The 26,518-nt window shown below is 39.3% G+C and overlaps 1 protein-coding gene across 3 annotated transcripts in view; it reads left to right on the plus strand.

Moving 5' to 3' along the window:
* The first annotated feature begins 145 nt into the window (after positions 1-145).
* ZDHHC2 (zinc finger DHHC-type palmitoyltransferase 2) overlaps positions 146-26,518 on the plus strand; it is a 35,171-nt gene continuing 8,798 nt past the window's right edge. The window contains exons 1-9 of one of the 3 annotated variants that reach the window (XM_068186814.1): positions 288-364; positions 1,359-1,484; positions 10,778-10,804; positions 13,731-13,825; positions 16,551-16,671; positions 17,581-17,650; positions 19,083-19,115; positions 23,918-24,038; positions 24,828-24,960. In XM_068186814.1, coding sequence (XP_068042915.1) covers positions 10,783-10,804; positions 13,731-13,825; positions 16,551-16,671; positions 17,581-17,650; positions 19,083-19,115; positions 23,918-24,038; positions 24,828-24,960 — 595 coding nt within the window. In that variant the 5' untranslated portion in view covers positions 288-364; positions 1,359-1,484; positions 10,778-10,782. Of the gene's footprint in view, positions 365-1,358; positions 1,485-3,495; positions 3,823-10,777; positions 10,805-13,730; positions 13,826-16,550; positions 16,672-17,580; positions 17,651-19,082; positions 19,116-23,917; positions 24,039-24,827; positions 24,961-26,518 lie in introns of those variants that run through there. The other 2 variants (XM_068186813.1, XM_068186815.1) reach the window with 2 other exon arrangements.

Here is a 26,518-nt window from a genome sequence, read left to right on the forward strand (position 1 = left end):
GCGGCCCGGCAGAGACCCCGCACGCCGAGAGGGCGCTACGGGCTCTCGGGCGGGTGTTCCCCCGCTGGCGTGCCCTGCCCAGCCCGGGCGGAGCGGCGGGCGGTGGGAGGAGCGGCCGTGCCGGGAGGGTGGGGCCGGGGCCGGGGCGGGCTCCGGCGGGGAGCGCGGCCGGGGCCCGGGCCCCCGGAGCGGGCGGCCGGGATGCGGTGCGGGAAGATGGCGGCGCCGCCGGCAGCCGGGGCGCCGGGCGCTTGGGGCGGCGCTCGGCGGCGCTGCCAGCGGCTGCTCTACTGGGTGCCGGTGCTCTTCATCTCCAGCATCCTCTGCTGGTCCTACTACGCCTATGTCGCCCAGCTCTGCCTGCGTGAGTGCCGCCGCGGCGGCGGGGGGCGGGCGAGACGCGGGTGGGCGCCTGCCGGGGGCACACGGCCGGGCGGCGCGGGCACGGGCGGCTGCCTCTGCTGTTCGGCGGCGCCGGGGCCGCCCCTGGCTGCTGCTGCTGCTGCTGCTGCCGGGGCCGGGCTGGGCCGGGCTGGGCCGGGCTGGGCTGGGCTGGGCCGGGCCGGACCGGCTCCCCCTGGGCGGGCGAGGGACGTCAGCGCTGCCCGATGGCCCCCGCGACCCACCGCGCTGGTTTCCACTGCCACGCGAGGGGCGAGCCGGGCGCCCGGGGATTTCCCACAGGCGTTGAGTTTCCCTCCGCGGAGTGCGCAGAGTGTGGCCCGTGCCAGCCCCGGACACGGGAAGCGGGACCGGCCGTGCAGAGCAGAGTTCAGCGTCCCCTCGGCGCGCATACACATGGGCACACACACACACACACACACACACACACATGAGCCGGGCGGACGTGGGAGCCGGCGTGGGCAATAGGAAACCCGCGAGTTTCCCTGTGCCACCCTTCAGTCGCCTAGAAAATGCCCAGCTGTCACTACTTCTTGATCCCTTCTTCGTCGTCGCCAGCCTGGCAGTGCATTCGGAAGTCATCCTGACCGCGCACCTTGGCGTCAGGCGGACCCTCGAGTAGATACTGCAGGCTGGGTGTGATGTGAGCATTCGTGTGAATAGAGCAGCCGAGCCAGCAGGATTTATTAAATGACCAGCTCACTAGCCTCCCTGGGTTTGGAAGTTTGTTTTTTTTTTTTTTTTTTCTGATTTTGGTTCTGTTACAGTGTATCTTGTAGAAAACCGTTGAATCTGATTTTTAGAGGCTAATGTGTGGCATATTGATGTTTCAGTAACAATGTCAGCATAATGGCACACAGGAATTTAAGATGTACTTAGTTTTCAGCTGTTCATGTTGAAAATCTCATCAGTCTAGTACCTAATTTTTGATTTTATCTTTTTTTAATTGTATACAGAAAACTGATAGGATTTTTGTCCTATGGATGCTTGGCTGAGCAGTTGAGGGATTAAGCAAAAAGTGATTGCCAGGCCTAACACCTCTGGTTTTTGTATCAAGACTTGCTGTAGTTCCTATATTGGAGGTTAGGCTTTTTGCATTTTTTTCTTTGCTAACTCCATTCACATCTGTTCATTTTAAGCAACACTTCAATAAAGTTGCTGTGCCCTCATGAGAAGAACAATGAAGTGTCTGCCTCCAGCACAAGGAAGCAAATTGTCTGCAGGGTTCTGGGAATTGACTGAGTAAGCCTGGAAAGGAGAGCTGTGAGCTGACACAAGGAGGGCAAAGATGTTCCAGGGAAGAGCCACTCTGTAGTTAATGTTCTGATGTCTGCAGCCTCGTGTTAGGTACAGTAGGCTTGTTCTGGGCACTGCTGCTTCAGTATTTAACTGTATTTTTTGTTTTGCATAACTGTACAACAGAGGAAGATTGGGGTTTCGGCTTACCTGAAAGCAGGTACCTCTTAAGGAGATGACATGCTTGAAACTTGCTTCAGACTATAAACAGTGGTTCACTGATTCCTTGAGCACCCCTCAAAGCAAAAGGCCCACAGTGGGAGGGGGAGGAAGTGAAATCTTGGGGCTCAGCTAAAGCATCTTTTACTGAATTCCTTTCAATGGACAAGGGTGATTTGTTTGTTTGTTTGTTTGTTTATTTCCCACCCACCCCGACACATTCCAGTGGGCGCTGGCTCACCAGGTTTTTAATTCAGCGTAAGAGTCATCCACGATCTCCACTAATTCCATCTTTTATCTATATCTGGATCTTTTCCCTCATTTTTTTGGCATATTAAAATAAAACAAGCTTATGTTTTGTCTTACTAATGAATATTTAGTGTAAACAACAGAAGGAATAACTAAAAACTCTGGGAACGAAAGCCAACGGCAGGAATAGAGTGTAAGCATTTCAGTGCTTTGAAGCCAGCCTGTCTGTTCAGTGCATCTTTTATTCCTGCAGCACTGAATGCTGAAGAGGATGTATATAGCTGGGGTTTTTTTCTGTTTATTTGTTTGGTTGGTTTTTTTTGTTTAAATTTCATATGACCATTATAGAAGGGACATTTTTTTTTTTAAAGAAATCTACTAAGCTGATTCCTTATATACCCCAAGCTGAGTACTTACAGTATTGAGTAGCATTTTAGAAACAAAAAGAGGTTTTGGAAACAGAAGTCGACTGTTTTTAACACCAATATTGCAATGTCTAGAGTTCTCTTTTATTAGTGGATTCAGGTAAGTGTTCATGCAGCTTTAACCTTTAACGAGAAGGAGAAAGGTGTTGAACACTAGCAAACTCTTCTTTCTGCTGAATGTAGAATGAATACTGCAATGTAGAATCAATACTGGAATTAGTATTAAGTAAATATCCAATTAATACTGGAATTAAATATTAAATTAAATATGAGTTGGTCTTAAAACACTCAACTAAAAATTGCTTACCCCTAATCCAGTGCAATTCTCTTGATTTTGCCAGTATTGTCATCTCACAAGCCCTGTCTAGTAGTAGTTATTTTTTTCACCCTGAATAACTTTGTGTTTAAATCTACTGCCTTTAAGTATTGCTTCCATTAAAAAATAATTTGAGTGTGTTTCTGAGAACCTAAGGAATACGAATTTGTTGTTCTTTCTCTAAAAAGGATGGGGAAGCGCATGTGGCGTACAGTGAGTAAAGTGAACTTTGATAGCTCAAGCTACTGAAATTTCAACCTAGGATACATGGAACAACAGTAACATGAAATGCAAATTAAATACTTCACCTTGGCACCTGTATCCATGTGTCTATACTTAGAAAATACACATTGGATTCACTGTTTGTGAAAACCTGAAAATGAACATTCAGTGCTTATTAAAATCTTTGCTTGCTTCACATGCAAAGGAAAAAAATTATTCTTACATTTCCCTTCTTAGATACCTCTCAAATTCAGGTTAGTAGGACCATAAGGGACTTGGAGGAGTTATCGATGCCATGTTTTAGGTAGGGCAGAACCAGTAGTTACTTGCAGTTTCTGACAGCTTTTTATCAGAAATGTTCTTGGCAAATGCAGGTACTGACATCCATTTGTTTTGTTTTGTTTTCCTACCTGCTCATGATTTGGAGGTGCGTATAACAAGGAAAATGTAAAAAATTTGACAGTGTTGTGACAGCTGTTTTTAGGAAAAATAACAGCTTAGCTGATGAAAGGGTTATCCTGTAGATATCCTGTGCCCAGTAGAAAATGGATGTTTTTGTTCAGTTTTGATCCATTTTTACATGGCACTAACTTGAATTCACCAGATAATGCTCTTACTCAGAGAATCCTGACAGAAAATGCATCTTGCATTAGTAATTTTGAAGAAGGAAAATAGATTTCCGATGGAACAAACGAGCAATAAGCATTTTGTGACTACTCCAGTGAAGGGAAAGGGAGGAAATATTGCCACCTGGTGAGTGATTTGCCTGATTTGGAAAAGAATAAATGACTTCAGCATAGCTGAAGAGGGAGTACAACAAGACATTCACAGTACTGTCAGGAACGCTCCTAAGTCACAGCTTTGTTTTTGGTGTAGAATGTGTGACTGGTATCTGTCCACAGCTACTTTCAGAATGGAACAGAAAGCATGGAATGACACCAGCTGTTAAACATGTTAATGATCATGAAAGATTTTTGCTGGAGGATCAGATTGATTAGTGCTGAATTGAGGTTTTTGACCCTGTGAACCATGGGTGGAATGGAATTGTAACGGGATATAAAGCTGCTTAATTCATCACAGTTTAGAGGCAGAATTAATACATGCCCTGTGGGCTTGGCACAGTGTCATCAGGGCAGTGGCAAAAAATAAGGAGATAGAAGCTGATAGGGTGGTGGGGGGGAAACAGCTAAAAAAAAAGTTAGACCCAGGATTTGGTCAGCTGGATTGAAGCTCTTTGCTCAGTATGTTCTCCGGGTAGATTAAAGGATTTATGGTACTTGCAGCTCATGTCTTGTAACCATTTAGAGCTTAAGTTTGGCTGTAGAAATACAAATTCATTGTAGCATTGCAGTTGGCTGTTGTCAAATACTGGTAAAATACGCTGTCTGCACATTAGCTGCTAAGGTGCAAAAGTACTTTGGTCCAAGAAAGTTTGCATTTTTATTCCATATTTTGGAAATACTACCTTTTTTCTTTTTTTTTATCCCTCTTCTGACATCTGTGGTTACTTTGAGAAAAGTTTCAAAACTGGTGGCTGAAGTAGAATCGGCTTCTGAATTATAGCCAGCAGTGCTTCTGTGCATTTCACAAATTTCATTTGAGTGCTTTCTCAGACTTTCAGAGGCAGCTGCCATTCTGCAGCTCTGAAACAGAACTGAAGTCTGTGTTAAGTGTGGCCGGTTCTCTCTCTGTGTAGTGCCCAGTGTACTACCTGTAGGTGTTGTGCCTTGAAATGAAAACCATGGCTGGAAGTTGAAAACATAAGGTCTGTGGTGAAGATATAGTTACTGGAGAAGATTATGTTTTCAGGTAAAGGTTTAACACTGCTTGATACATGACTTTAAGAGTTGTTCTTGTCAGGCTGCAGTTTTTGTTTGCTGAAAAGTGTCTGGCAACGCTGGCAACGCAAGTGTCTGCAACTTTGGTAGAGCCAGACACTTTTCATTCTTCAGTCTGTCTTTGTGATTTGGAAGGTAAATGGGAAGTTTGTAAAGAAGAAAGATTAAGTCAGTTCTTACTCGTAAGCTATACAAAAGCAGTGGTTTTGTGACCTTACCTGCAAAGATACCGAATAGCAGCTGCTGCTGGGCAAGTGGACAGCTGTGCATTTTGATGGGCACAGGGTTAAAAATGAATCTTCTGAAACATTCGCAAATACCATCAATTGCAAATGTATGGGTTATTGATGACTGCCTATGCCAGCCTTAAACATCCCAGAAATATTTCCGTTACTTTTGTTCTGAAACAAAACACTGGAGGCTCCTTGTCACTCTGAATCCATGTAAATCACTGCTGCGTCTAGCAGAAGGAGGTAGGTTCTTATTGCAAGCACTGATATTTTTACTAAAGGATTATTGCAGGCAATGACAGAACACTTGTCACAACTATAAAACACTTTTATGTGTGCACAGAGCTGAATCCAACTGCATCGATAGAACAGTGTTTTACAGCTTCAAATATGCTATAAAGATAAATTGTGTACTTAGTTTTGTGAATCAGATCCAAGATGTTAAACTTCATAAAAGTTTGAGAATACCAGCTATTTACAGATGTGGGTGCAGTCTCTGCATCAGATGTATCTCGTTTTCCCATTCCAAAGATTTAAGTATTTTAAAAATGTACATAAAATATGATAGCAAAATTTTGTATATCCACTTTCAACACAGCTTTAAAAAATTAATTGCTTTCTCCCATTTTCTTTTTTTTTATTATTTTCCCTATTTTTAAATCTAGCCATTACATTTACAGTTCAGAAACACCGGGTTTAGAAGTCAAGCAAAATTTAACATTACAAAACCCATGCACATTTGGATATGAAATATATCTTTGAAAATCTTTTGGGATTTGTGCTAGCAATGTGTCTTACCATGTCTCTAGCTATGTGGAGATGGATGTCTACCTAGTTTTTACACGGTTGAGTGAGAATTAAGATTTCTAGAGAAAAGTGGAAATGAAAGAAGTGGGAAATCCACTTGGTCTGACCCAGTGTGCAAGGTGCCTAGTAAGGTGATTTCTCTTCCTAGCAAACTAATTCGGTGATGGAAACCATCCTGGACTTTTTAAACACAGCATTCTGTCATCTTTGCAGTTCTTCTCTGCAAGCGCAGGCTGCTTAGTGGCATTGAGTACTGAATGTGCTGTTCCTGTGTCTGGCTGCTTGGGGCAAGCAGGGAGCAATGCTTCTGGCTCAGGAAATTGGCATCTGCCTTGGCTGAAATGCTGTCCCAGCCCAGTCCCTGATTCTGATGAGCACCATCTGTGAGCTGCGTAATGAACCGGAGAGGCTCTAATGATGTGACAGGCTGCTGGTACTGACCTGGAAATGGCATCCTGATGCTTTCGCAGTGCAAGCGTGATTCTTAATGAAATCGGCCCCTGCAGTATCTCAGGCAAACAAAGCTGTAACTTTTTAATGATTTCCTGAAGACATGTCATGTTTTTATAATTATTTCCAGCTCTGAGTATACGAGAGTATCATTCCATTTTGGTCTCAAAGGGGTTTAGCCTGTTTTCTCACAGAAATTGCTTAGCAGTTGGGAGTGCCATGTCCTTTGTGTTTATTTTAGTCATCATAGACATAAATGCTTTTACCCATATTATTTCTGTGCTGTTTAACTATCAGCAAGTGCATTTGCAGCGTTTCAGCTGATATTTATTAATAACAGAATGCACAGTCTGACCTTCTTTTCACCACAGTGAGTGTAACCCTTTGAAATAGAAATGAGAAAACTGCCAGAAATACTGATACAAATGATTCTACTAAAAATATAAAATTTGGTTTAAATAAACATATTGTGTGCAATTCAGAAGGCAGGGAAAATAGCAAACATTTCTTTTGATCAAATCCAAAATTAGAGGATTTTTTCATATTAGAAAATGATTTTCCATGCTCTTAAATAAACTTTAGTGTGATCTTAGGGTAAACATCTTGTAGTTATTTTAAGAGTCTCTGTATCTTGGTCATTGAAACAAATTTAGGATTTCTCCTTAATCTTTTGGTCAGTTCTGCCACATTGGTGCAAAACAAAAAGTTTTCCCACCCTCTCCCCCTCCCTCCCCCCCAAAAAAAGCCAGTAACCAAACCAAAATAAAAACCCCAACCAACCAAAAAAAAAAAAAGCCCCACACCTTCATTTCCTCTCTGGTGCTGTTGTATTGTAGATGCTTGTCCATTACTTTCCCACACAGTGTACCTCCTCCAGGGAGCCTTTGTCAGAGGTGATTTAAAACAGCATCAGCAGAAGGACTGGTACTTCACTTCATGCAGGTTATTGGGTATCTTGCATAGTTCCTTTCTGTCTCTGTCTGTGGGAATATACCTTTTGGGTAGTGCAGCTAGTGTCCTTGTAAACACCAGTTGCAATATGTGGAGAAAATGATGGTAAGATTGCAGGTACTGGCATCTCTTTTCATCCTGGTTCCCCTCTGCTTTGGTCTCTTACAGTGGTTGCAGCTCAGGGGCGTATAAAATAAGGTTGGATTTATACTTGGTGGTTAAAAAATCAAAATGACAAGATACACATATTTAAAAAAAATCCCAAAACCATGTTCTCACCCTCCTGGGGCTGACTGGACATCTCGGCACTTGTGTTTTAGCCTTCGTGGTCCTGGCTGTCAGGAGCATTTGGGTTCTGAGCTAGATAATGCAGAAGCTGAGAAGACAGTCCTCTGCGCAGGTGGAGACTCTGAGGAGTGCATTTCCGTCTGGAGGTGGACAGAAATTTTGAAAAGCTTTAGGTTTGCTGTCTGGTAGAAACGGCTATATTTGGATTTGTCTGCCCTTTACTTAGAGGCATTGTGGAAAATTTAGACATCTCAGACACATTAGTAAATACATTTTATCCAAAGATAAGGGGTGGAAAAAAGATTACAGTTGCTTTCACAGCAGTGTTCTATGGCATTCCCTTGTAAGGAGAGAAAAATACCACAAATTATTGTGAAGGTTGGTTAAGTAGATTTTGTTTTGAAACTGGTGATTTTGCAATGTATGCTTGGCTATGACTTTTTAATTAGCAGAGAGTAGTTATTCCAAGAAGACTGGCAAAATTTCTGCATACTTTGCTGACTGTTCCAAGTGGAGAAAGAAAATCAGAATTTGAATAGTGGCTAATTTGTCTTAATCTGAGAACTCCATCACTTCTAAATTGCATATCAGCTCTGAAGATGTCTTTTGTTTTGTAAACAATCATCTGGTGGATGATTGTTTTCTTACAGTTTTACAATTCTTGTGCATTATTGTGGGGGAGCATTTCTGCTTCTCAGAGTCAAATGTATATACGTGTTCCTTGAGCTGCTCTGTAGCAGTTGTCTGGATGGATATTTGGCTTATCAAATTCTAAAGAGTTCAGAAAACTGAAGCCAGAATATAGTTTATAGTGGTTTATGCAACTTCTGTGGTGTCTTCTTTTGATTTTTTTGAGGAGCTTTATAAACACAGTTGCTTACTGCTTTCCCTCAGGAACGGTAGATGCTTGTTTTGCTGGATGTCAAATCTCCATTTTAATAGACCTATTTTATAATTGCAGAATTGTGGAATAATTCAAGTTTGAGAGGACCTCAGCTCATCTAGTCCAACCTCCTAATCAAAACAGGGCTAGGTGTGAGGTCACACCAGGTTGTTCAGGGTTTTATTGGCTTGAGTCTTGAAAAACTTCACTGGTGGAGGCTGTGCAACACGTCTGGACAGCTTCCTCTGCTGATGAATGGTTCTCATGGTGGAAATGTTTTTCTTTGTATCAAATCTGATCCTTTAATTTCAATTTACACTTACTGGCTCTCGTCATCCCACTCTGTGCCAGTATGAAGAGCCCAGCTCCTCAGTGCCTCCATGGAGGTCTTGGGAGGCCCTCCCAAAACTGTGTCTTCTCCATGGCTGACAAAGCCCTGGCTTGTGCAGCCTCTCTTTAGAGGATGAGTCCCTGCCAGCTTCATCACTTCCTCCTAGACTTGTCTCTCTGTTGTGTTGGGGGGGCCCAAATCCCCGCAGTGTTCTGGGTTGTGGTGTGAAGAATGCTGCACAGAGGGGGACAAACCCTCCCCTTGGCTGACCAGCCGTGCCCCTGCTGACGTAGCCCATGGTGGCTGCTGGCCCTTTCTGCTGCCCACCAGCAACTCCATGGCTTCTTCCAGGGAGCTGCTCCAGCCCAGCAGTCCCCAGGCTGTGTCGCTGCCGGGAGTTGCTTCTTTTCAGGTGCAGGACTTAGTCTTTGCCCTCATGGATTTCATGAGGGCCCCATTGGTTCGTTCCCCCGGCCTGTCACGGTCCTTCTGAATGGAAGTCGTGCATGTACCAGCTGCTGTCCCCAGGGTGGTGTCATCTTCAAACTTGTCAGTGTTCACTCTTCCAGAGCATTAGTTAAGGGGTTGGGCAGCACTGGTGCCACGGTCCACCCTTGCAATGTGCAAGATGTATTTAAATGCTGGCTTTAGCTCAGTCACCCAGCCCAAGTTTAATCCATCAGTCAGATGGCATGGCTCTTTGGCTTTTCTGTAGGAGTTGCCTTGTGCCTGCTGCTTGAAGACCAGCCCGGTGTTGTGGCAAGCACATTTCTCTCTCTCTCAGGATTTTTGTAAAGGTGCACAGAGAGAAGTGAAAGAGAAAACAATTTCTATTTCTGCTCCTTGTTTTTCTCTTGTGGAATGTGTTTGGAGATTGTTTACCTAGAGCGAATGCCTGGTTGGATCACAGTGGATTGTTTGGGCCTGATGGCCAATCGGATCCACCTGTGTCTGGGCTCTGGAGAACAGGGTCACGAGTTGGGAGTTAGAAAGGATGATAGAGAGAGTAGCATGTAGTTTTTAGTATCCTCTTTTATATAGTATATTAATGTATCATAGCATAATTATAATAAAGAAATCATTCAGCCTTCTGAAATAAGTCAGACATCATCATTCTTCCCATTGGGTTTGCCGACATCTACAACAAGGTGTGACCATTTTTATTAGGAAAGCAAGAATGGATGAGAGCTCTTATATTTACTGTCCTGTTGAAGGCACCAGTGTATCAAGCTTGTAGACTGCTTAACCGGGATGATAAATGTGTGGTGGAGTGGTTTGGGTGAAAAGAAGTTTTTGATCTTGGGAGTTTCTGATCTCTCTGAGATACCTGTTGTGGGATGGATACTTTAAATAAATGTGACCAAGAGTGGGAAATGCAGTTACTGATATGTGATACTTGTGTTCTCCCTTCCACGCCTGACAAACTTGCCCTTTCTTACTCTCTCCAAATATTGTAATCCGTGAGAAATTTCTTAAAGGAAATGCAGCTATTTTCTACTTTCAGTTTTTATGCTATGAAGATCTAAGGTATCACCACATATTGCTGCCAAAAGCAGTTCTGTAGTCTGATAGCTCCAAGAACAGAACATAAAGAGTGAAGCCTGTGCAACCACGGTTAGGAGAAATAACTGCTCTTCAGAGATGTCTTTTCTTGGATTAAACTTTGGCAGTTTCAGATAGATGGAAGTCCTAGTTATCAGGAAATGAACCTGGAAGGGGAGCCAAAAATCCTTATAAGCAGTTGATATTGTGTACTTATTCTCGTGATGAATGTACACAGCATAAAAGCTTCATAGTGTGTGACCTTAAACGTGTATTGTTTGATGATTGCTCTTCCACCTTTGGCTGAAAAAATAGTTTAAATACTGAGTTACATAATTTGCTATTTAAACATAAATTTTTATTATTTCCTTTTTTTTCTTTTTTTCAGTGACAATGACAAATATCGGAGAAAAAGGTAAGATTTTTATTAGCTGTTTATAGATGTAATTCATATATCAGAGTAGAACAGTAGTGGACTAGTACAATTGAGAAACAGTCTAACTTAAAAGAAACGATTTGTACTTTTTTTGTTCCTCAGCACCTTTTATTATCTTGCTGTTCCTGACTATTGCTCTAGCCATTACAAATAGAGAAGAGAAAAATTAGAATTTTTTTACTCTTCTCACTGGCTTTCTGATATGTCAGCTGAAACAGTCTTTACATTGTGGTTTTAAAAAATGTATTCATAATACAAAAAGCTCTTGTAAAAGCAGGATTTCTAGGGATGAGCAGTGTATTTGTGCAAATGCAGCATACTTAAATGAGAGGCAATTTTTTTCTGCATTTTCTTTTTAACATGTTTAAAGAAATAGGATCCTTCAGATATGTAGCCTTGTCAGAATATAATAAAACTGCCTGGTGAGCAGTCACTACAGTCCCTACCCTGAGGCTGTAGCATGTTTAGATTGTTTTCTCCAGATGCTGTTTTAATACTACAGCACAACATGGAAGTGTAAACTGTAGGGATGCAGAGCTTTTGGAGGAAGAGCTTTTTATGTTTGTGTAATTCCAGCAGATTTCATTAAGTCATTGGCATCTCCCTCGCTTAGAAAACATGTTTGTCAATAAAGAAACATTCGCTTGAAAAACTTTTTTTCAGTTCAGTGATCTCATCCCCCATATGAGTGTAGAAGTGTTATCTGCAGGCTTTGGATTTCAGTTTCTTGTTGCTTTGTACTCTGTGGGAGGGGAATAAAGTGAGTTGATGGGCATTGCTCACAAAACACATTACAATTATCAGCAGAATGGGTTGGGGAACATTAAATTTCCTTATTTTCACTCAAGGTCTTGGTGGGCTTCGGCCAGTCAGAAGAAACTTATCCTGGCTATACTTCTGCCCTAAGATTTTTTCAGGAGTGAAAACTGGGCAAATGGGGCTCAGATGTACTACAAGTTGCCCCCAGTTTCCAGGCAACTCTAGCTGTGCTAGCTCGCTGTAAATTGGTTGCCTCCAAGCAAGGGATGCGCCATTTGGGTTGGGATTTGTTTTGTTTGACTTGGATTTTTTTGGTTGGTTGATTGGTTTTGGGGTTTTTTTCCAGAAAACATGTAAAATAGAAAGGTTTCTGCCAGGTAGCAGCAGACAGCTCTTCTTTAAGTGCCTCTAGTGAAATGAAGTTCTTACGTTGGACTCTCAGCAGCCACGGGCCCAGTGGAGCAGCTGGGTAGCCCAGGGTCTCCATCACAGTGCAGGGAAACTGGTGGGTAGGTAACCTGGGAGGAGGGGCCAGGCTGGGAGGTTCAAGATCAAACAAGATGAGCTCAAGTCTTGTTCAGACTTCAAAGGGATAACCTTGGATAATATCTTTAGGCGTTAGGTGCTTTTTTCTTTTTTAATATGTGAACAATTTTCATTGTCAGTCAGTTACTGGGGAGTTTTTTAGTAACAATAAAATGTTTAATGCAGATCAGCAAGTGCATCATGTACTGAGGTAACTTGTCCTATTTTGCTCTCAGTATATGCCATGAATATACTGTTGTTTAAAAAAATACTGATTTTGTTTGAGTAAATCGGTTCTTTTTAGAGTTAATAGAAATGTTCTGATAAAAGTGGGGACTGTTCCTGACCAGATGCTTATGCAATAACAAGATGGTCATTTAGTGTGTTGTGCTTTGTCTGGAGTCCAGTTCTATCTCTTATTTATACTGATAAGATTTTTCTTTCAGTTTATAGACATGGCACGTGACTTTTTGCCCCTATCATCCCAAAAGCTTTAACAGCTTAGTGAATAAGAGTAAATATTTACAATGTTACTGCTATTTCAATAAACAAACTTCAACACCAAAAGCATTTATTCAGTGTTACCTTTAAGGCAAAATTGCAAAAAGTAAGAGCATGCCAGACAACTGTTCCTGCATTTATATGCACCATCGTGCATGTGTTATAAAGAGTTCTCTAGCCCTGAATAATATGACATATAAAAAGACTCCATGAGCTGACCATGCAAGAACAGTATTTCAGATCATGAAGTGAAAGTGCACAGGTTTCCCATTATGGTGCTTTTTGAGGATATGAATTTGTGGAAGAATACTCTTTTCTTGTCATTAGAGTAAGTTAATCAGGGGATGTGAATTTATGATATGCTGTTTGCTGTAGTGAATTGCTTACTAGGGTGAGAGCTTTTAAGTGGGAAATATCTATCAACCTATGGCAGACTCTTTGGAAAAGTTACTGTTACCTTCTGTATTCTAGTTAAAAAACTCAGCATGGTAAATATTGAATCTCATCTATTAAAAAAATAAGAATAAATGCTGACTGGCTGCGAAGAATATTAAGTAGTGAATGAACACTTGAATTTAAAGGACCTGTAGGTTTTAAAAACCACCCAGCTGTCCTCCCTCCTAAAATCTAGGGAAACAAGTTAACTGGGTATGGTTACTGCTCAGGTATCATGTGCATATTTACCCCAAGACTTCCCTCACACTTGTCATTGTCCCCTTACATCCTTTGTGGGGTGGGGCTTTTGCTGGGGGCAGGCAGTGGGGGTTTGCATGGCTAGCAGTCTCCCTACAAGATCTATAAAGCCAAAAGGCAGAGATGCATCAGTTACTGAGGGTTTAACAAATGAGTAAGGGAGACTGCTTGCTAATTAATAATGGGGCTTTAATAAACTATTAACCATTTTCCTCAAACTTGTGTAATCTATGTAGACAGTATCATGACCTTCCCCACGGTTTGCATTTGCTTTATGTAAAGTTGCAGTGCAGTATTGGCAAAGCTTTTCCAGAGCCTCTGTATTTACATCTGTTAGAGAACTATCTGTGATGCCTACAGGCACTGTTTGTAAGTACTACAGTATCACTGGTCTGTTTGTATTAATTCTGTTCCCTTCTGATTTTAGTTGTGTGCCTGGTTGCTTACCACATATTTTTCATGCTGTTCGTCTGGTCATATTGGAAAACAATCTTTACGCTACCAATGAATCCTTCAAAAGAAGTAAGATAACTTTTGTTTATGAAATAGCCTAGCCAAATGTCTGATTTTGTAGTGTTTGACTTAGTCTCTGATCTCATGTAGTTTTACACTCTGTAGAAAAACACAAATGGTAGTTACAGCTTCTTAATAGGAGTCACATGGCAATCAGTGTAGTGACCATGACAAAAAAAAAGTAACAATTTCTCTAATTTTTTTAATAGATCTTTTAAAATGAGATATTCATGGTAGAAGAAAAAATCCTGTCCCCTTGAAAAATATGAGGTATATGAACTAATAGCCTGAATCTTTGCCTTGGGAATATCAGACTTTTACATGGGCAAAAATTTATTTCCCTGTGTTTAAGACTTATATTTCTTGTCAGCATCTGTCTGTTGTGCTCTGAATTAAAACTTCTCCCCTGTCTGTTTTGGTATGAAGGAGCTTTTGGATTGTAGTGGGAGTGCACATTAGGTAAGCTGATGGTGGGAAGCCACAGCTGGCTAAGCAGGAAGGAAGCTAGCAGAGAACAGGCACATGAAAAAAGGGGTCTGGGAAGGTTCTTCATCACTGGCCCCAATGGAAATTCTGCTCATGCAGCTTTTTATAGCTAGCAGAATTTTTGGCCTCTTCCATTCTATCTTTGTACAGAAACCCCTGAGTCCTCAGTAGGTGCTGTGTTACACAGCCTCTGAGGTCAGGAGGAATCATGCTATGGCTGTCCTGTAGTTTGAAATACCCACAAAGCAAATACTTACTTTGGCATGGACTCAACTCTAGCTGCTCTATGTACCAGATCAACCTAAAGTTAATAGCTTGTGATTTCTGTTGTCTGTTATGTGGAGGTTCCTTTCCAAATAGTTTTCATTCACTACTAGGATATGTAATTGGGAAAGCAAGTAGATAATTCAAATTGCCATCTTCACTTGGGTTCAGTGCAGTCTTTACTACAGCCTGGGTGGGTAGGAACAAAATAAATTAAAAACCTGTTTCATTTGGAAATTACATAGCATAATGTATGCATGTATATGGTGACTGTACTGATAATTAGAAGGGTTTTCAGATCATTGGGCTGATGCCAATGAAAACATTTTGACAAATCCTGCTGATTATAGTACAATTCCAAATCCATCATACAGTGCTACAGGAGAATTTCAAATGGGGTAGGAAAAGCATTGTAGTTGAGTAATAGAAAGCAATGTGTGGTGTTCCTATGTTCTTTGAATTTACACAGTGTTGCTGGCAGTGAGTGAGATCTTTGTTGTTCCATGTCTTTTTCCTATTCTACAAGAGCAGTATTTTTAAAAATTAATTAGGGTATTTTGTAATGTCAAGTTACTGATTGGCTTCCGTTTTATAGGATGAGGTCTGCAAATACAAAAAGATGTATTTTCAAGTGAACTGAGCCAGCAAATACTCATTTGAAGACTGAAAAACAAGCTTTTGCATTTTGTTTTCATGAATACTGCAGCTGGTGCAAACCACACGGCTTTCTTTTAAGCATATTTCAAACTTTTACATGTAAAGTAGGTTTTGATGGATTTTACTGTAGTGTGTGTTGTTCTTTACTTGTGCATACCAGCTTTATACAAGCACTGCATGAGGATGGGAGTGAAAATGGGTACCCAGGCACAAAGGTTTTAGATGTAGGACTACTCTGAGGAGCAATAAAAAAAGATGGAAAAGTAGCTCTGTTTACATCAAATAAGCATTTAAAAAAAAGTATTCTAAACTAAGTTTAGAGTGGTGCCTTCTCTGTGGAAGTGAGAATAGGCTCCTAACTGTATGTTTCTGCCTTCTTTCTTATTTTTACATGCATTATTTTTTTTTTTTAGGAAAGAAAAATCAGTATTATTGTAATGATTAGCCTTCCTGTAAACATAAATGCTGTGCAGAGGGCTTCTTTTTCTGGCACAGGATAGAGACAGCTCTTCCTGTCAAATGTGGACTTCTTTTCAAAGGTGATTTTGTATCCTCTTTCTCTGACAGAAATACCAAAGACTTCTGCCTGTTTCTAAAAGCTACAGTGACAAAGCTGGCTATGTTGCTGTGTTGCAGAGGACTTTGAAGTTTAAGAATTTTGTAGTATTTCCTGTATACTAAGCATCTCTTTCAGTATTTTTTTCCTTTTCAGCACTTGCTAGAGCCATGTTATTGTTGTGGGCAGTGACAGAAGCTGTCATTTTATTCAGGAAGATATTCAAGATATGGTTATTTTGCCATACAAGACCCATCTCTTCCTTCTCTTAGCCAGTCTCTAAAGTAAAAACACATCCTAACACCTGCATGAAGAGAATAGCAGTGACAAGGAATAAAAGGGACACCAGAAGAGAAATAAAGCTGTCTTTTCTGCTATTACTAGTAGTGTATTTTCTTTCAGTAAACACTGACTTCCCTAGATTATATTCACTAGTTTATATTTGGCATTACAGAAGAAAATTGACTGCCTTTTAGAGGAATGATAAGCTCTTGATCTTTCTCTTGAAGAATGTTGCTTAATACTTCTGAAACCATTCAGCATTGCCTCTATACCAAATCAGAATGGATTAAATTTTGTCTTCAGCTGCCATAAAATGAATTAGTTGTCGTGGGAACACTGGATCATTTGCTGTAATACCCTGTACATGTTGCTAATCCATCTTTATATAAGGAGTATTTATTCCTTTTACACATCTACAGTTACATGTTTAATTTGGAATTTTATATTTCTTGGAATTTAATATTTCTTTGATTTTAAAAATTATTCCAGTTTCATCTATCGTATTCAGACAAGGAGTCCCTAGAGAGGGAGCCTAGAGGTGAATCCCAGCAAGAAGTCTTAAGACGGGCAGCCAAGGATCTTCCTATCTATACACGGACAATGTCTGGAGGTAAATAGGTGTTCAGGAGACTGACAAAGGCAGGTGTCTTGATGTACTACTTAAACTAATTAAAAAAGTTTTCAAGGGTTTGGATTGAAGGGAAGAAGTGTTTTTCATATTTCATAAAATAATAGAGTGGTTCAGGAATTTTTATTTAGCTTTGTGCAGCTACATTTATTCAGTGTATAAAGATTGTTGGGAAGTAAATTGCAGCATACAGTTTAGGGTTTTAAAGTGGATTGACAGTGCCTTGCTTTTGTTTAAAATCGATATTAACAAATAGCTTGTGATGCTAACAAGCTGCAGAAGAGGCTGTAGCATTCATTAACTGTGTAAATATCTTTTATCATAGGTTAAAAAAATAATAAAAACAGAATCACTGTCTGCATGTCATGTATAGCTAGCTAGATCACAATAAGAAACTGTTACTGTTTTACTGGTTGGTCATTCATTTGCAAGAACAAAAGATCTTCCAAATTAACAGTTAACCCTACTCATATTGTCAGTTTTTGAATGGTGGCTAGCTAAGCAAATCCAAGAGATAATATCACATAATAAATTAAAGCTGTTGGAATAATAGCTTAAAATGGCTACATGGTTGAACAGTCTTTAACGGTTTTCCAGTCTAGTGAGGGTTTTTGGGTTTTGTTTGGCTGTTTTGCAGAGCTGTAAGGCTTGAGGGGGGAAAAGAAAGATTAGTATGATTAGCAGAGATGGCAGAAGCGGAGTTTTTTGGTTCAGTCTGATAGGTTCAGCATTGCAAGAGCGCTTCGCTATTTGCAGCTGCTTCTGATCACGCTGAAATGCTTTCCTGGGGTTCTGCTAGGCTGGCTGATAGTATCTACTTTTGCACAGGCTTCAGAAATCAAAATGTGTAGCTGTACATTGAAATCTAATCTGGGAACTTTTTTTCTTTAGCAATCAGATACTGTGACAGATGCCATCTTGTAAAACCAGATCGTTGCCATCACTGTTCAGTATGCGACAAGTAAGAATATCCTTAAATAAGTGATTATCTGAATTAATCAATTTTTCTTTCTTAGCACAGAAGCTTTTATTTTTTATGAGTAGATTTTTCCCCCTTAGATTTTCTTTTTTTAGATTTAGTTTTCATTTACTTATTTCTAAGGAAGCCTGTAGCTTAGTCTAATTCATTTCATGACTCCCCTATGTATTCTTTACAGAATGGTTAAAAATTTTAAATATTAATAAAGAATTTTCCTTAAAAATATAACCAAAAATAGCTGATTTTAAAAAAATGTACTTCTTTTGTTAGAATCTGAATAAGCATCACTACCCATCTCAATCTAATCATGATGTCACTTACATCTTACCTGAGGTAATACACTTAATATCCTATTTTTTACTGGATAACTTGCAGGTTACTTTTGCTTAAAGAAAGAAACAGCCAAGCATTTTCCCACTTCTATCTAAAGCCATAAAATTAAGTTCTTGTTTGTCTCGCACAAAAGGAAGTTCATATCCATTCTCTACAGAAGTCTGATTGCTTTCTAATTTAATCTTTCTTTTGGCTGTTCACTCTGACTCTTCTTCAGTTAGCTTGGATGTCTGTGTTTCTCCACTCTGGCCCCCCAGTGCTTTGTACTTCTAACTTTGAGAGAAGACATTTCTCCAAAGGGAGGTTGATTCTTAGCTTTAAGGCAGTTCCAAATACTCTTCAGCTGATCAAACATAACAGCACGATTGCCAGGTGGAGAAGACATTGCTTTGTCCAGGAAAGCAGCAGAGGCACTAAAGAGAGGCAGAGCTGAGGCAGGAACAGCATCTTGGTTGTGTTGTATGGAATGGTGTTTGCAGTGTAAGATAGGAACATAGTAATGTGTGTTTCTAGTGAAGAAAAAAGGTGACTTGTTATCCACAAAATGCGAGTGAAATTTGAAGATTGCCATTAGCTAACATATTTTGCAGAATACCTTTATTTTGTCCTTACGAAAATTTGCTCATTTCAATCATACCTGATTTTTTTGTGAACGTTTTATTAACGAAGAGTGATTAATTGCAAAAGTCTTTGGGAATTTTCATACAAGGTAATATCACTACATAATAATTCAATTAGCCCAGTTTTTAAGGCTCTGCCAGAAAATAAACAATAATTGAAAATCCTATTCAGATTGAGGACCAAATGCTAAAGTTGACCAAATCCTATAGATTGCATCTTCTTGACATATCAAATGTTTTCAGTTTGGCTTATCTGCCATTTATGTAGTTCCCTTGTAGGTAAACTGTATTCTGAGAATTTAAATAGATGTTTTTATTAAACAGATTACATAACATACAGTAAACATGGATAACCCTTAACCTGTATGTAAATAATTTAAATCTGGCATGTAACTTTGCTTCTGACAATTTTTATTGTTGTCTTTTGGCAATGCTTGGAATTCTGCTGGGGTTTTCCAAAGATGCATTTTGAAAATGGATCATCACTGCCCTTGGTGAGTGTACTACTGGTTTTCTTGTGTTCTGATTTGGTAAAATGCACTTTTGTGGGGCCTGCCATGATGATGATGCTTCAGCATTCCTAGAGTTAGATGCGTATGTGAGGTTACTGGTCTTGCAGAACTCTTGGAGTTATTTACTGTATGTCTTCCTCTCCTAGTTGTGACATTCAGAAAGAAGTTCAAATATAATTCATCTTGGACCTTTGAGTTAGGTAGCTCTTATTGTTTTTACAAGTATGGATGAAGTAGGCTTCTGATCAGTGAGAACTTCTTCTAAGAACTGCATCTTTCCTTCATCGAGTTTGAATATTACTGTGCCTCAGTTGCATTGAAGGGTGAAGTACTACCCTAGGTTTAAAACTAAAGGGCAAGGCTGTGCCTAGTTCCTTTTACCAAAGCTCCCAGGACAGCTGGAGTAGGCTTGCTGAAAATACCAGGTTAGCACTTTCAGTTTTGTAGGTTCTTTGTTTTCTTTGATTCATTCTCCCCTCTGCCTCCCTCGTTTTGCTGCTGTGTCAGCCCACACAGTGGTTTTGTTCTCCTGTCTTTTCTTAGCAGCCCTTGGAATCAGTGGATAGACCAGTGGAATTAGTTTTATGTCAGTTTGGAAGGTGTATCTCACAGAAATAATTAAAGGTAATTGCTTAGTAAAGTCCGGGTTTAGAGGATTGAGTGGTACATGGCAGTTCTTCACCATATAAAATGATCAGAAAAGCAGAATCCCCTGTGATGGACAAACTGAATGGTAGATGGTTCTAAGCAGTTGTTTTGACACTCTCTTATATCAAATTCTAGGACAGAGGAGGCTCTGTCCTGGGGCAGGAAGGGGTGCTGGGCTCCCCTGGTTTCTCTTGGTCCTGACTACAGCATCTGCCATAATGTAATTTGATTTTAAGCATCTCATCTTATTCTGCATCGGCATGGTAGATACAAGTGAAAGAAATAGTGTAGGGTACAGGTTTTTTGCTGTAGGGATAATCAGCATGTGAAATGAGGATGTTCAGTAATAGTAGTGTGCCTCTTAAAAAGAGACACAAAAAGCAACTACAAACAAGGCCACAACAGAGCAAACAGGTAAAAACCATTGAATGTGGAACAAATTTCTTAGAACAAAAAAGACAGTTTCCTTTTTTTCAGCTTTTTAATAGCTGCCTTGTCAAAAGCTCTAAGAAAACCAGTAAACAGTTGCCAGGCTATTCCTGACAAAATATCAGTGAAAAGTCTCAGTATGACTATTAATATTCAGTATTGCAAAGACTTCTTATAGGCTTTGTGGTCTCTTCTGGATTTTTTCTGCTTTTATGTCTTAAGACATTTACATGAAAATGTCCTTCATGTAAGCTTCAATTTCAGATTAAAAATCCATTGTATCAAATAACAAATTGTAAACAGTACTTAGGTTTTGTCTAAAAGGACAGTGAAGTGTTACTTCACTAGGCCAGAAGCTTCTAGAAAAATTCTGTTTTCCTCTCAGTAGCATTTGCTTACTATACATGTTTGCACTCTTAATCTAACAACACAAACATACCCAGTTTGAGAGAGTATTTACACCGCTCGTTGGTTTTAATATTATAAGCAATGGGTGCAAAAAATAAAAAATAGAAATAGAGAAGGTAATTGAAAGATGTGTAATGCTTCTTGATGGAGAGATGTTCCTTTTGTACTCCAAGTAACAGAAATGCATTAGAAAAAGAGGTATTGTGTGTTTTTTCCTAATTTGAGCAGATGTTAACAGTTCCTTGCTCACCCTAAAAAAAAATAACTTTGTGGAAGAGATGACAGAGTTTTGAAATACTGCAGAGGTGCTGATCAAGCTTTATAGTTTCCTGTGAAGACCCATGTTCAAAGGTTCTTAGGGAAACATATGGCTATCTTGCCAACAAAAGTAAGGGTGCAATTCAGTATAATGGATGGGCTTTAGCCTCTCTGGACATCATTAGGTCCTGCTTTGCTTTTCATGTTGCAATTTTTTGGTGGGAGCAAGTTGGGTGGGAAGGAAGGGGGAAGGAACTCTCGTGATGCTTAGGGAGAGCAGGGAAACAGCAATGAGAGCCATCTCTCTAGTTTAATATTCTGCCAGGAGAAGGATTTCTGGAGAGACGATGGGTAAAATTAACCTATGGAAAGTAAGATGAAGCTCTTGGAAGGCAGAGGTAATGAGAGGTTGTTATGTCCTAGCCCCAGGTCAGCTGTCTTCTGCTCTCTGGGAGGCTTTATTTTGACTGTCACTCCTGTGCTAATGGAAGTTCTGTTACAAACAGAAATATTTAATGCTAACTGTCCACTAACTACTCTGAAAGGTTTAAGTGATGCATTGGGGATTTCTAGTGCTGCTGCTACTCACTGTATACAGATGGACCTGCAGGTGGGAATCCAGTGGTTTGAGGCATCTCCAAACATACTGTTTGTATATAACACTCTCAGTACTAACTAGGTGCATTTAGGAATACCTTAGGAATAATTCAAAACATCTCTCCTTTATCTTTTGATTGATCCAAATAGTTAGCATCTCCTGGATTCTGTGATACTTTTTGTTAACTGAGTTGCATCTCCTTCAGTGCCTTGTAAATTATTTCTTTGCCTGGCATTTTCAGTAAACTAGCCCCTCATACAGGAATGATATATATTCTTTTTGTACTTGAAATTAGAGCATTTAAAATGCTAGCTGTAATCCAAATTGTTATTCTGGACTGTTGTGACTGTATGAATGTTTTGCTGCAATAACATACCATTATTTAGCTGGTTGCTGGTATATTTATCAGCTTTACTCTTTCTCAGAAACGCTAGACTTTAAATCTAACCACTGTTGTTGAGGTTTAAGATTTGATGCTACGTGCTCAAACAGTAAAATTACGAAACCTTGGTGTTTACCTTCTCTTCAATCTTCTGATGAACTATTCTTTTCCAGTAAGACCTTTGCAGTCTGGGGCCTTGTTAAATTTGAAGGGAGCATAATAATTTATGCAAATTTATTTTGACATGTGTACCACATGCCATTGTGCAAAACAACAGTTTGAAAGAAATATATCTTTGATTCAAGAAGTTTCATCTTTGGGGAATGACATTTCACTTAATATTTATTTTCTCACATCAAACAGTGTCTTAAGTAAGAACAGTTCAAAAATAAGTATAATGAAAGGAAGGTAGGATTATTATAGAACACTTGAACCTGAATTGCTTGCAGTTTATCATGGAATTGCTTACTTTGACATGTTTAATGAAAAAGCCCACTTCACTGTGGAGAATTTTATATTTACTTTTTGATAAGAATAATGATGAGCTTACAAATATATCTTCTTTTTCTTTAATTAGAACAATCTGTTGTGAGTGCTTAACTGTAGTTAATATGAATGCTTGGCTATTGCTGCATGTTTAAATGACAATGTAAAATTTAAAGTTTAGCCAAGGTGTTATGTTTTGTGTAAACCAAACTTAGAACAAACTGACCCAACTCACCACCCACCCTGGGAATGGGTAACAGTAAGGTACAGTGAACATTTCTTTGCTATTTTAAGATTTTACCCTTATCTGATTAGCATGCCTTCTGCCATTAACATCACCATCTCCCTAAAGAAGAGAACAGTTGTAGTAACTTGTCCTGCATTTCTGGAAGCTAAAAGTTGAGCCTCACCATACTTTCTTTTTTTTTTTTTCCCTTCTTTTATTCCCTTTTTTAGAATTATTTCTCAATACACAAGAATCTTTATAGATGTAGTCTTCTTTTAATTGCCTGATCTGTTTGACAGCAGTATCAGTTAGGTTTTTTTAAACTCATATGAAGAGTTCTGTCAAGGTTGGTGCAAAGATAATTTTGATTAGCTTCTCAATGCAACCAAATAAAAGAGGAAGCAGTTTACCAATAAACTGCCCATGGGGAGCACTCAAATATTTTTTCATTTGGTGGGTGTAATATCATTATATGCTTAATAGCGCTCTAAAATTCATAATACTTAGGATGTTGTCTCTAATGGAAAGCTACTATGGTAGTAAATGTACCCTCATCATCGTAGTGTGTACTAGTTGCTCATTATCATGTATAAAAATCTTTGCAAATGGGAGGCAGGTATCTTAAAACCCATAAGTGAAAATGATAAAATGAAATTTATTTTAACATTTAGATGCGTCTCCAATGTCTTATTCCCTGTCATGTTGTCACCGGTATGGAATGTTTTCTATTCCAGAGTAGCATTTCTCTCATTTTATGTACATATAAATATTTTTGGGAATCTCCTATGAATGTTCTTACGTTTGAGAATCTTACTAAGACATTTTATAGTATGAGAAGTTTTAAGTATATAGTATGATTAATGAAGGAGGATCTGGATTAAATGAGACTGCTATTATTCTCACAAAATTCAGTCAAGTTTCAGTTCATGGCTAGTTACTGTCCCAGTTGACATGCAGTATGCCTAATGCTGTAACATGGATACTTACTGGCAAACTCAAAAAAAAATAGCTAACTGCAGTCACATTTACATCAGATGCGCTGAGAAAAAGTTTCATACCATAAGTGAAAATTTAATTTCAGTAAGCTGTTGAAAGCAGTGTTATTTGGTAAAGTTCTTCGGGCTTTTTTGTGGTGGTGGTGGTGTTTTGATTTGGGTTACTACACTAATTTGCAAATTGAAGCTAAATCCATTCCAGTAGCTTGAGGCAGCAGAGATAGGAAGTAAAACTTGGTTTACATGCTGGTATAAATGTTTTTAGAGTAAATAAATTTAATTTAAATTGGATGAAAGCAAAGAAAACTGTCATGACATTTCCTTCTTATGTGTTTATTTGTTTGTTTTTATCAGGGTGAACAACTGTGTAGGATTCTCCAATTACAAATTTTTTCTTCTCTTCTTGGCTTACTCGCTACTGTATTGCCTTTTCATTGCTGCAACAGACTTGCAGTACTTTATCAAGTTTTGGACAGTAAGTACTCTGATCTACATACTGTCTTCGAAGTGTGTGGAGTTACTGCTGTGCAAAAAGTCTAAGATTCTAAGGGGACCTACAGAAAAGCTAAAGATAGACATTTTTACAAGGACATGTAGTGACAGCACAAGGAGAAATGGCTTTAAGCTGAAAGAGGGCAGATATTGATTAGGTATTAGGAAGAAATTCTTTACTGTGAGGATGGTGAGGCACTGGAACAGGTTGCTCAGAGAAGTTACCAATTCAGAGAAGTTATCAATTCCCCATTCTGGGAAGTGTTCCAGGCTGAGTTGGATGGGGCTTTGAGTAACCTGGTCTAGCTGGAGGTGCCCCTGTCCATGGCGGGGCGGTGGGAACTAAATGGTTGTTAAGGTCCCTTCCAAGCCAAGGCATTCTGTGATTCCAAGGCATTGCATTGTACGCTAGTTGTCTCCCAATGTCATGTACAAAAGCGTAGCCTATATATACAAACATAGCCTTCATTTTTTCAAATTATTCTTCTCTAAAAGACACTTCGAAGTTCAGATCTAAATTTCAGATTCTTGCTCTCAGTATTTGTAGTTTCCCAAGAAAGAAAGGGCCTGTTTCTTTAACTTAGATTCTGTCACCAACCTAATTGCATGGCTGTCTGTACATAGAAGGTATATAATCCATTTATTGATATTCTTGTTGTGTGGTCTGTTTGTCTGTGTGCTAAATTTGATTTGGCTGAATAGAGGATTATTAATAATCAAATGAAATAGCTATTTCCCCAATTCTAATGGCTTTTTTTTTTTTAATTTTCAGAATGGCCTTCCTGATACTCAAGCCAAGTTCCACATCATGTTTTTATTCTTTGCTGCAGCTATGTTTTCTGTCAGTTTGTCTTCTCTCTTTGGGTATCACTGTTGGCTTGTCAGCAAGAATAAATCTACACTAGGTAAGTAGATTTAATGCTTCTGTGTTTAACAGCAAAAAATCAATAATAAATGTATCTTATATGCATGGGGATAATAGAGGAAGTGGGAAATTCTACACTGGTTCCTTGGATCTTGGTTAGAAGACTGCCAAGTTCTTCTGCTCCCTGGAAATTCTGACTTTCTCTCTTGTCCCAAAGGGCCAAGTTATTAATAAACTTAATTTTCTTCCTCTCACTGCTTTCCACCCACAGTTTGTTAGCAGAAAGTGAATAAACTAAAACAATTTAAATAAAATCAAGATAAATTCCTAATAAATGTTAGATGGACTACTGCTTACTCGCACACGCAGTGCTTGAATTCACGTGTGTCTGATCACAAAATGTAATAAATAAAGTCCAGAAGATTTAAGTGCCTGTTCTCTGCTGCATGCTGGACTATAATGATGCCAATTTGCAATATAGTCATTAAAATTTCTAAATCTCTAAATGCTTTCCTGTTGACATACACTGATTTAAAGTAGGCCAATGAATTGACCTGTTTTTTCCTGGTTTTGGATTTGTTAATGATGATTTATGATGATTTTGGTGATTAATGGAAAACTTTGAATATTGGTATCTGTATCTATGGAAGAAAGCTTGTTTACTTCAAGATTTCCTCTAAGATTTTTGAGTTTCTTCAGTATTCTAAGAAATCATTGACTTTCAACAATTTGTTACTGGTATTAATTTCTACCTAGGTATAATTAGAGCAAATTTTATTAAAGATGCTTATTTGAACGGATTAGTGTTCTGTTTATAAACTGATCTATGATATATTATAAAGTGGTCTGTAATTATAATTTTAGTGCAAAAAATTTGTTCAGAGGTAATCATAATGCATTACACTTCTAATTCAACATTTTGTGTTTTCAAAACAAATGGAATTCCATACTGGTAATATGTTTCCTGCTTACTTAATTTACTCAAAAAAATCTGGGTGTCTCTTCCCATTTTACTTTGGGAAATTGCTCAATATATGAAGCCTTAAAAACGCAGTAATTTTGTAATGAAGCCACGATAGCTTTAAGTGTGACTATGCTTAAATCATCCTGGGAATTCTTTTCCTAACCTAATATGGGCATCTAAAAGGATGCCCCCATTTTCCCTTCCCCCTTTTTTAAAACCCATTGTAATTAATGCACACTGCATGTGGAAGGTCATTTCCAGCAGTTCTTGGCTAGGGTTTGACTGCAGAAGGACAGTCTCAGCATGATTCTGACATGGTTTGTGGGAGCTGTACACTCGGGACATCAGGACAGAGCTTGCCTGCTATGTATAGCCAATTAAGGGAATTAAATGGCTATCAGTCACTTGGTGAAAAGTGAATGAATTTTCTGCTTCAGGCACTTTGCAACACTTGAAGCTATATTTAGCTCTCTTCTCCAGAAATTTAGGTTGGATGGCCTGGGGGAAATAATCTCAGTCTATGAGCAAAGACGTGTCTTTATGCAGTGGTAAAAACACACAGTATTTTCATACCCCAGTGTGTGTGTAAAGCCAGTCTTACTACTAAAGTAGGTTACCTTTTTCTTGTTTGCCA

The sequence above is a fragment of the Anomalospiza imberbis genome, chromosome 4 (assembly GCF_031753505.1).
Source record: "Anomalospiza imberbis isolate Cuckoo-Finch-1a 21T00152 chromosome 4, ASM3175350v1, whole genome shotgun sequence".
Lineage (NCBI taxonomy): Eukaryota > Metazoa > Chordata > Aves > Passeriformes > Viduidae > Anomalospiza > Anomalospiza imberbis.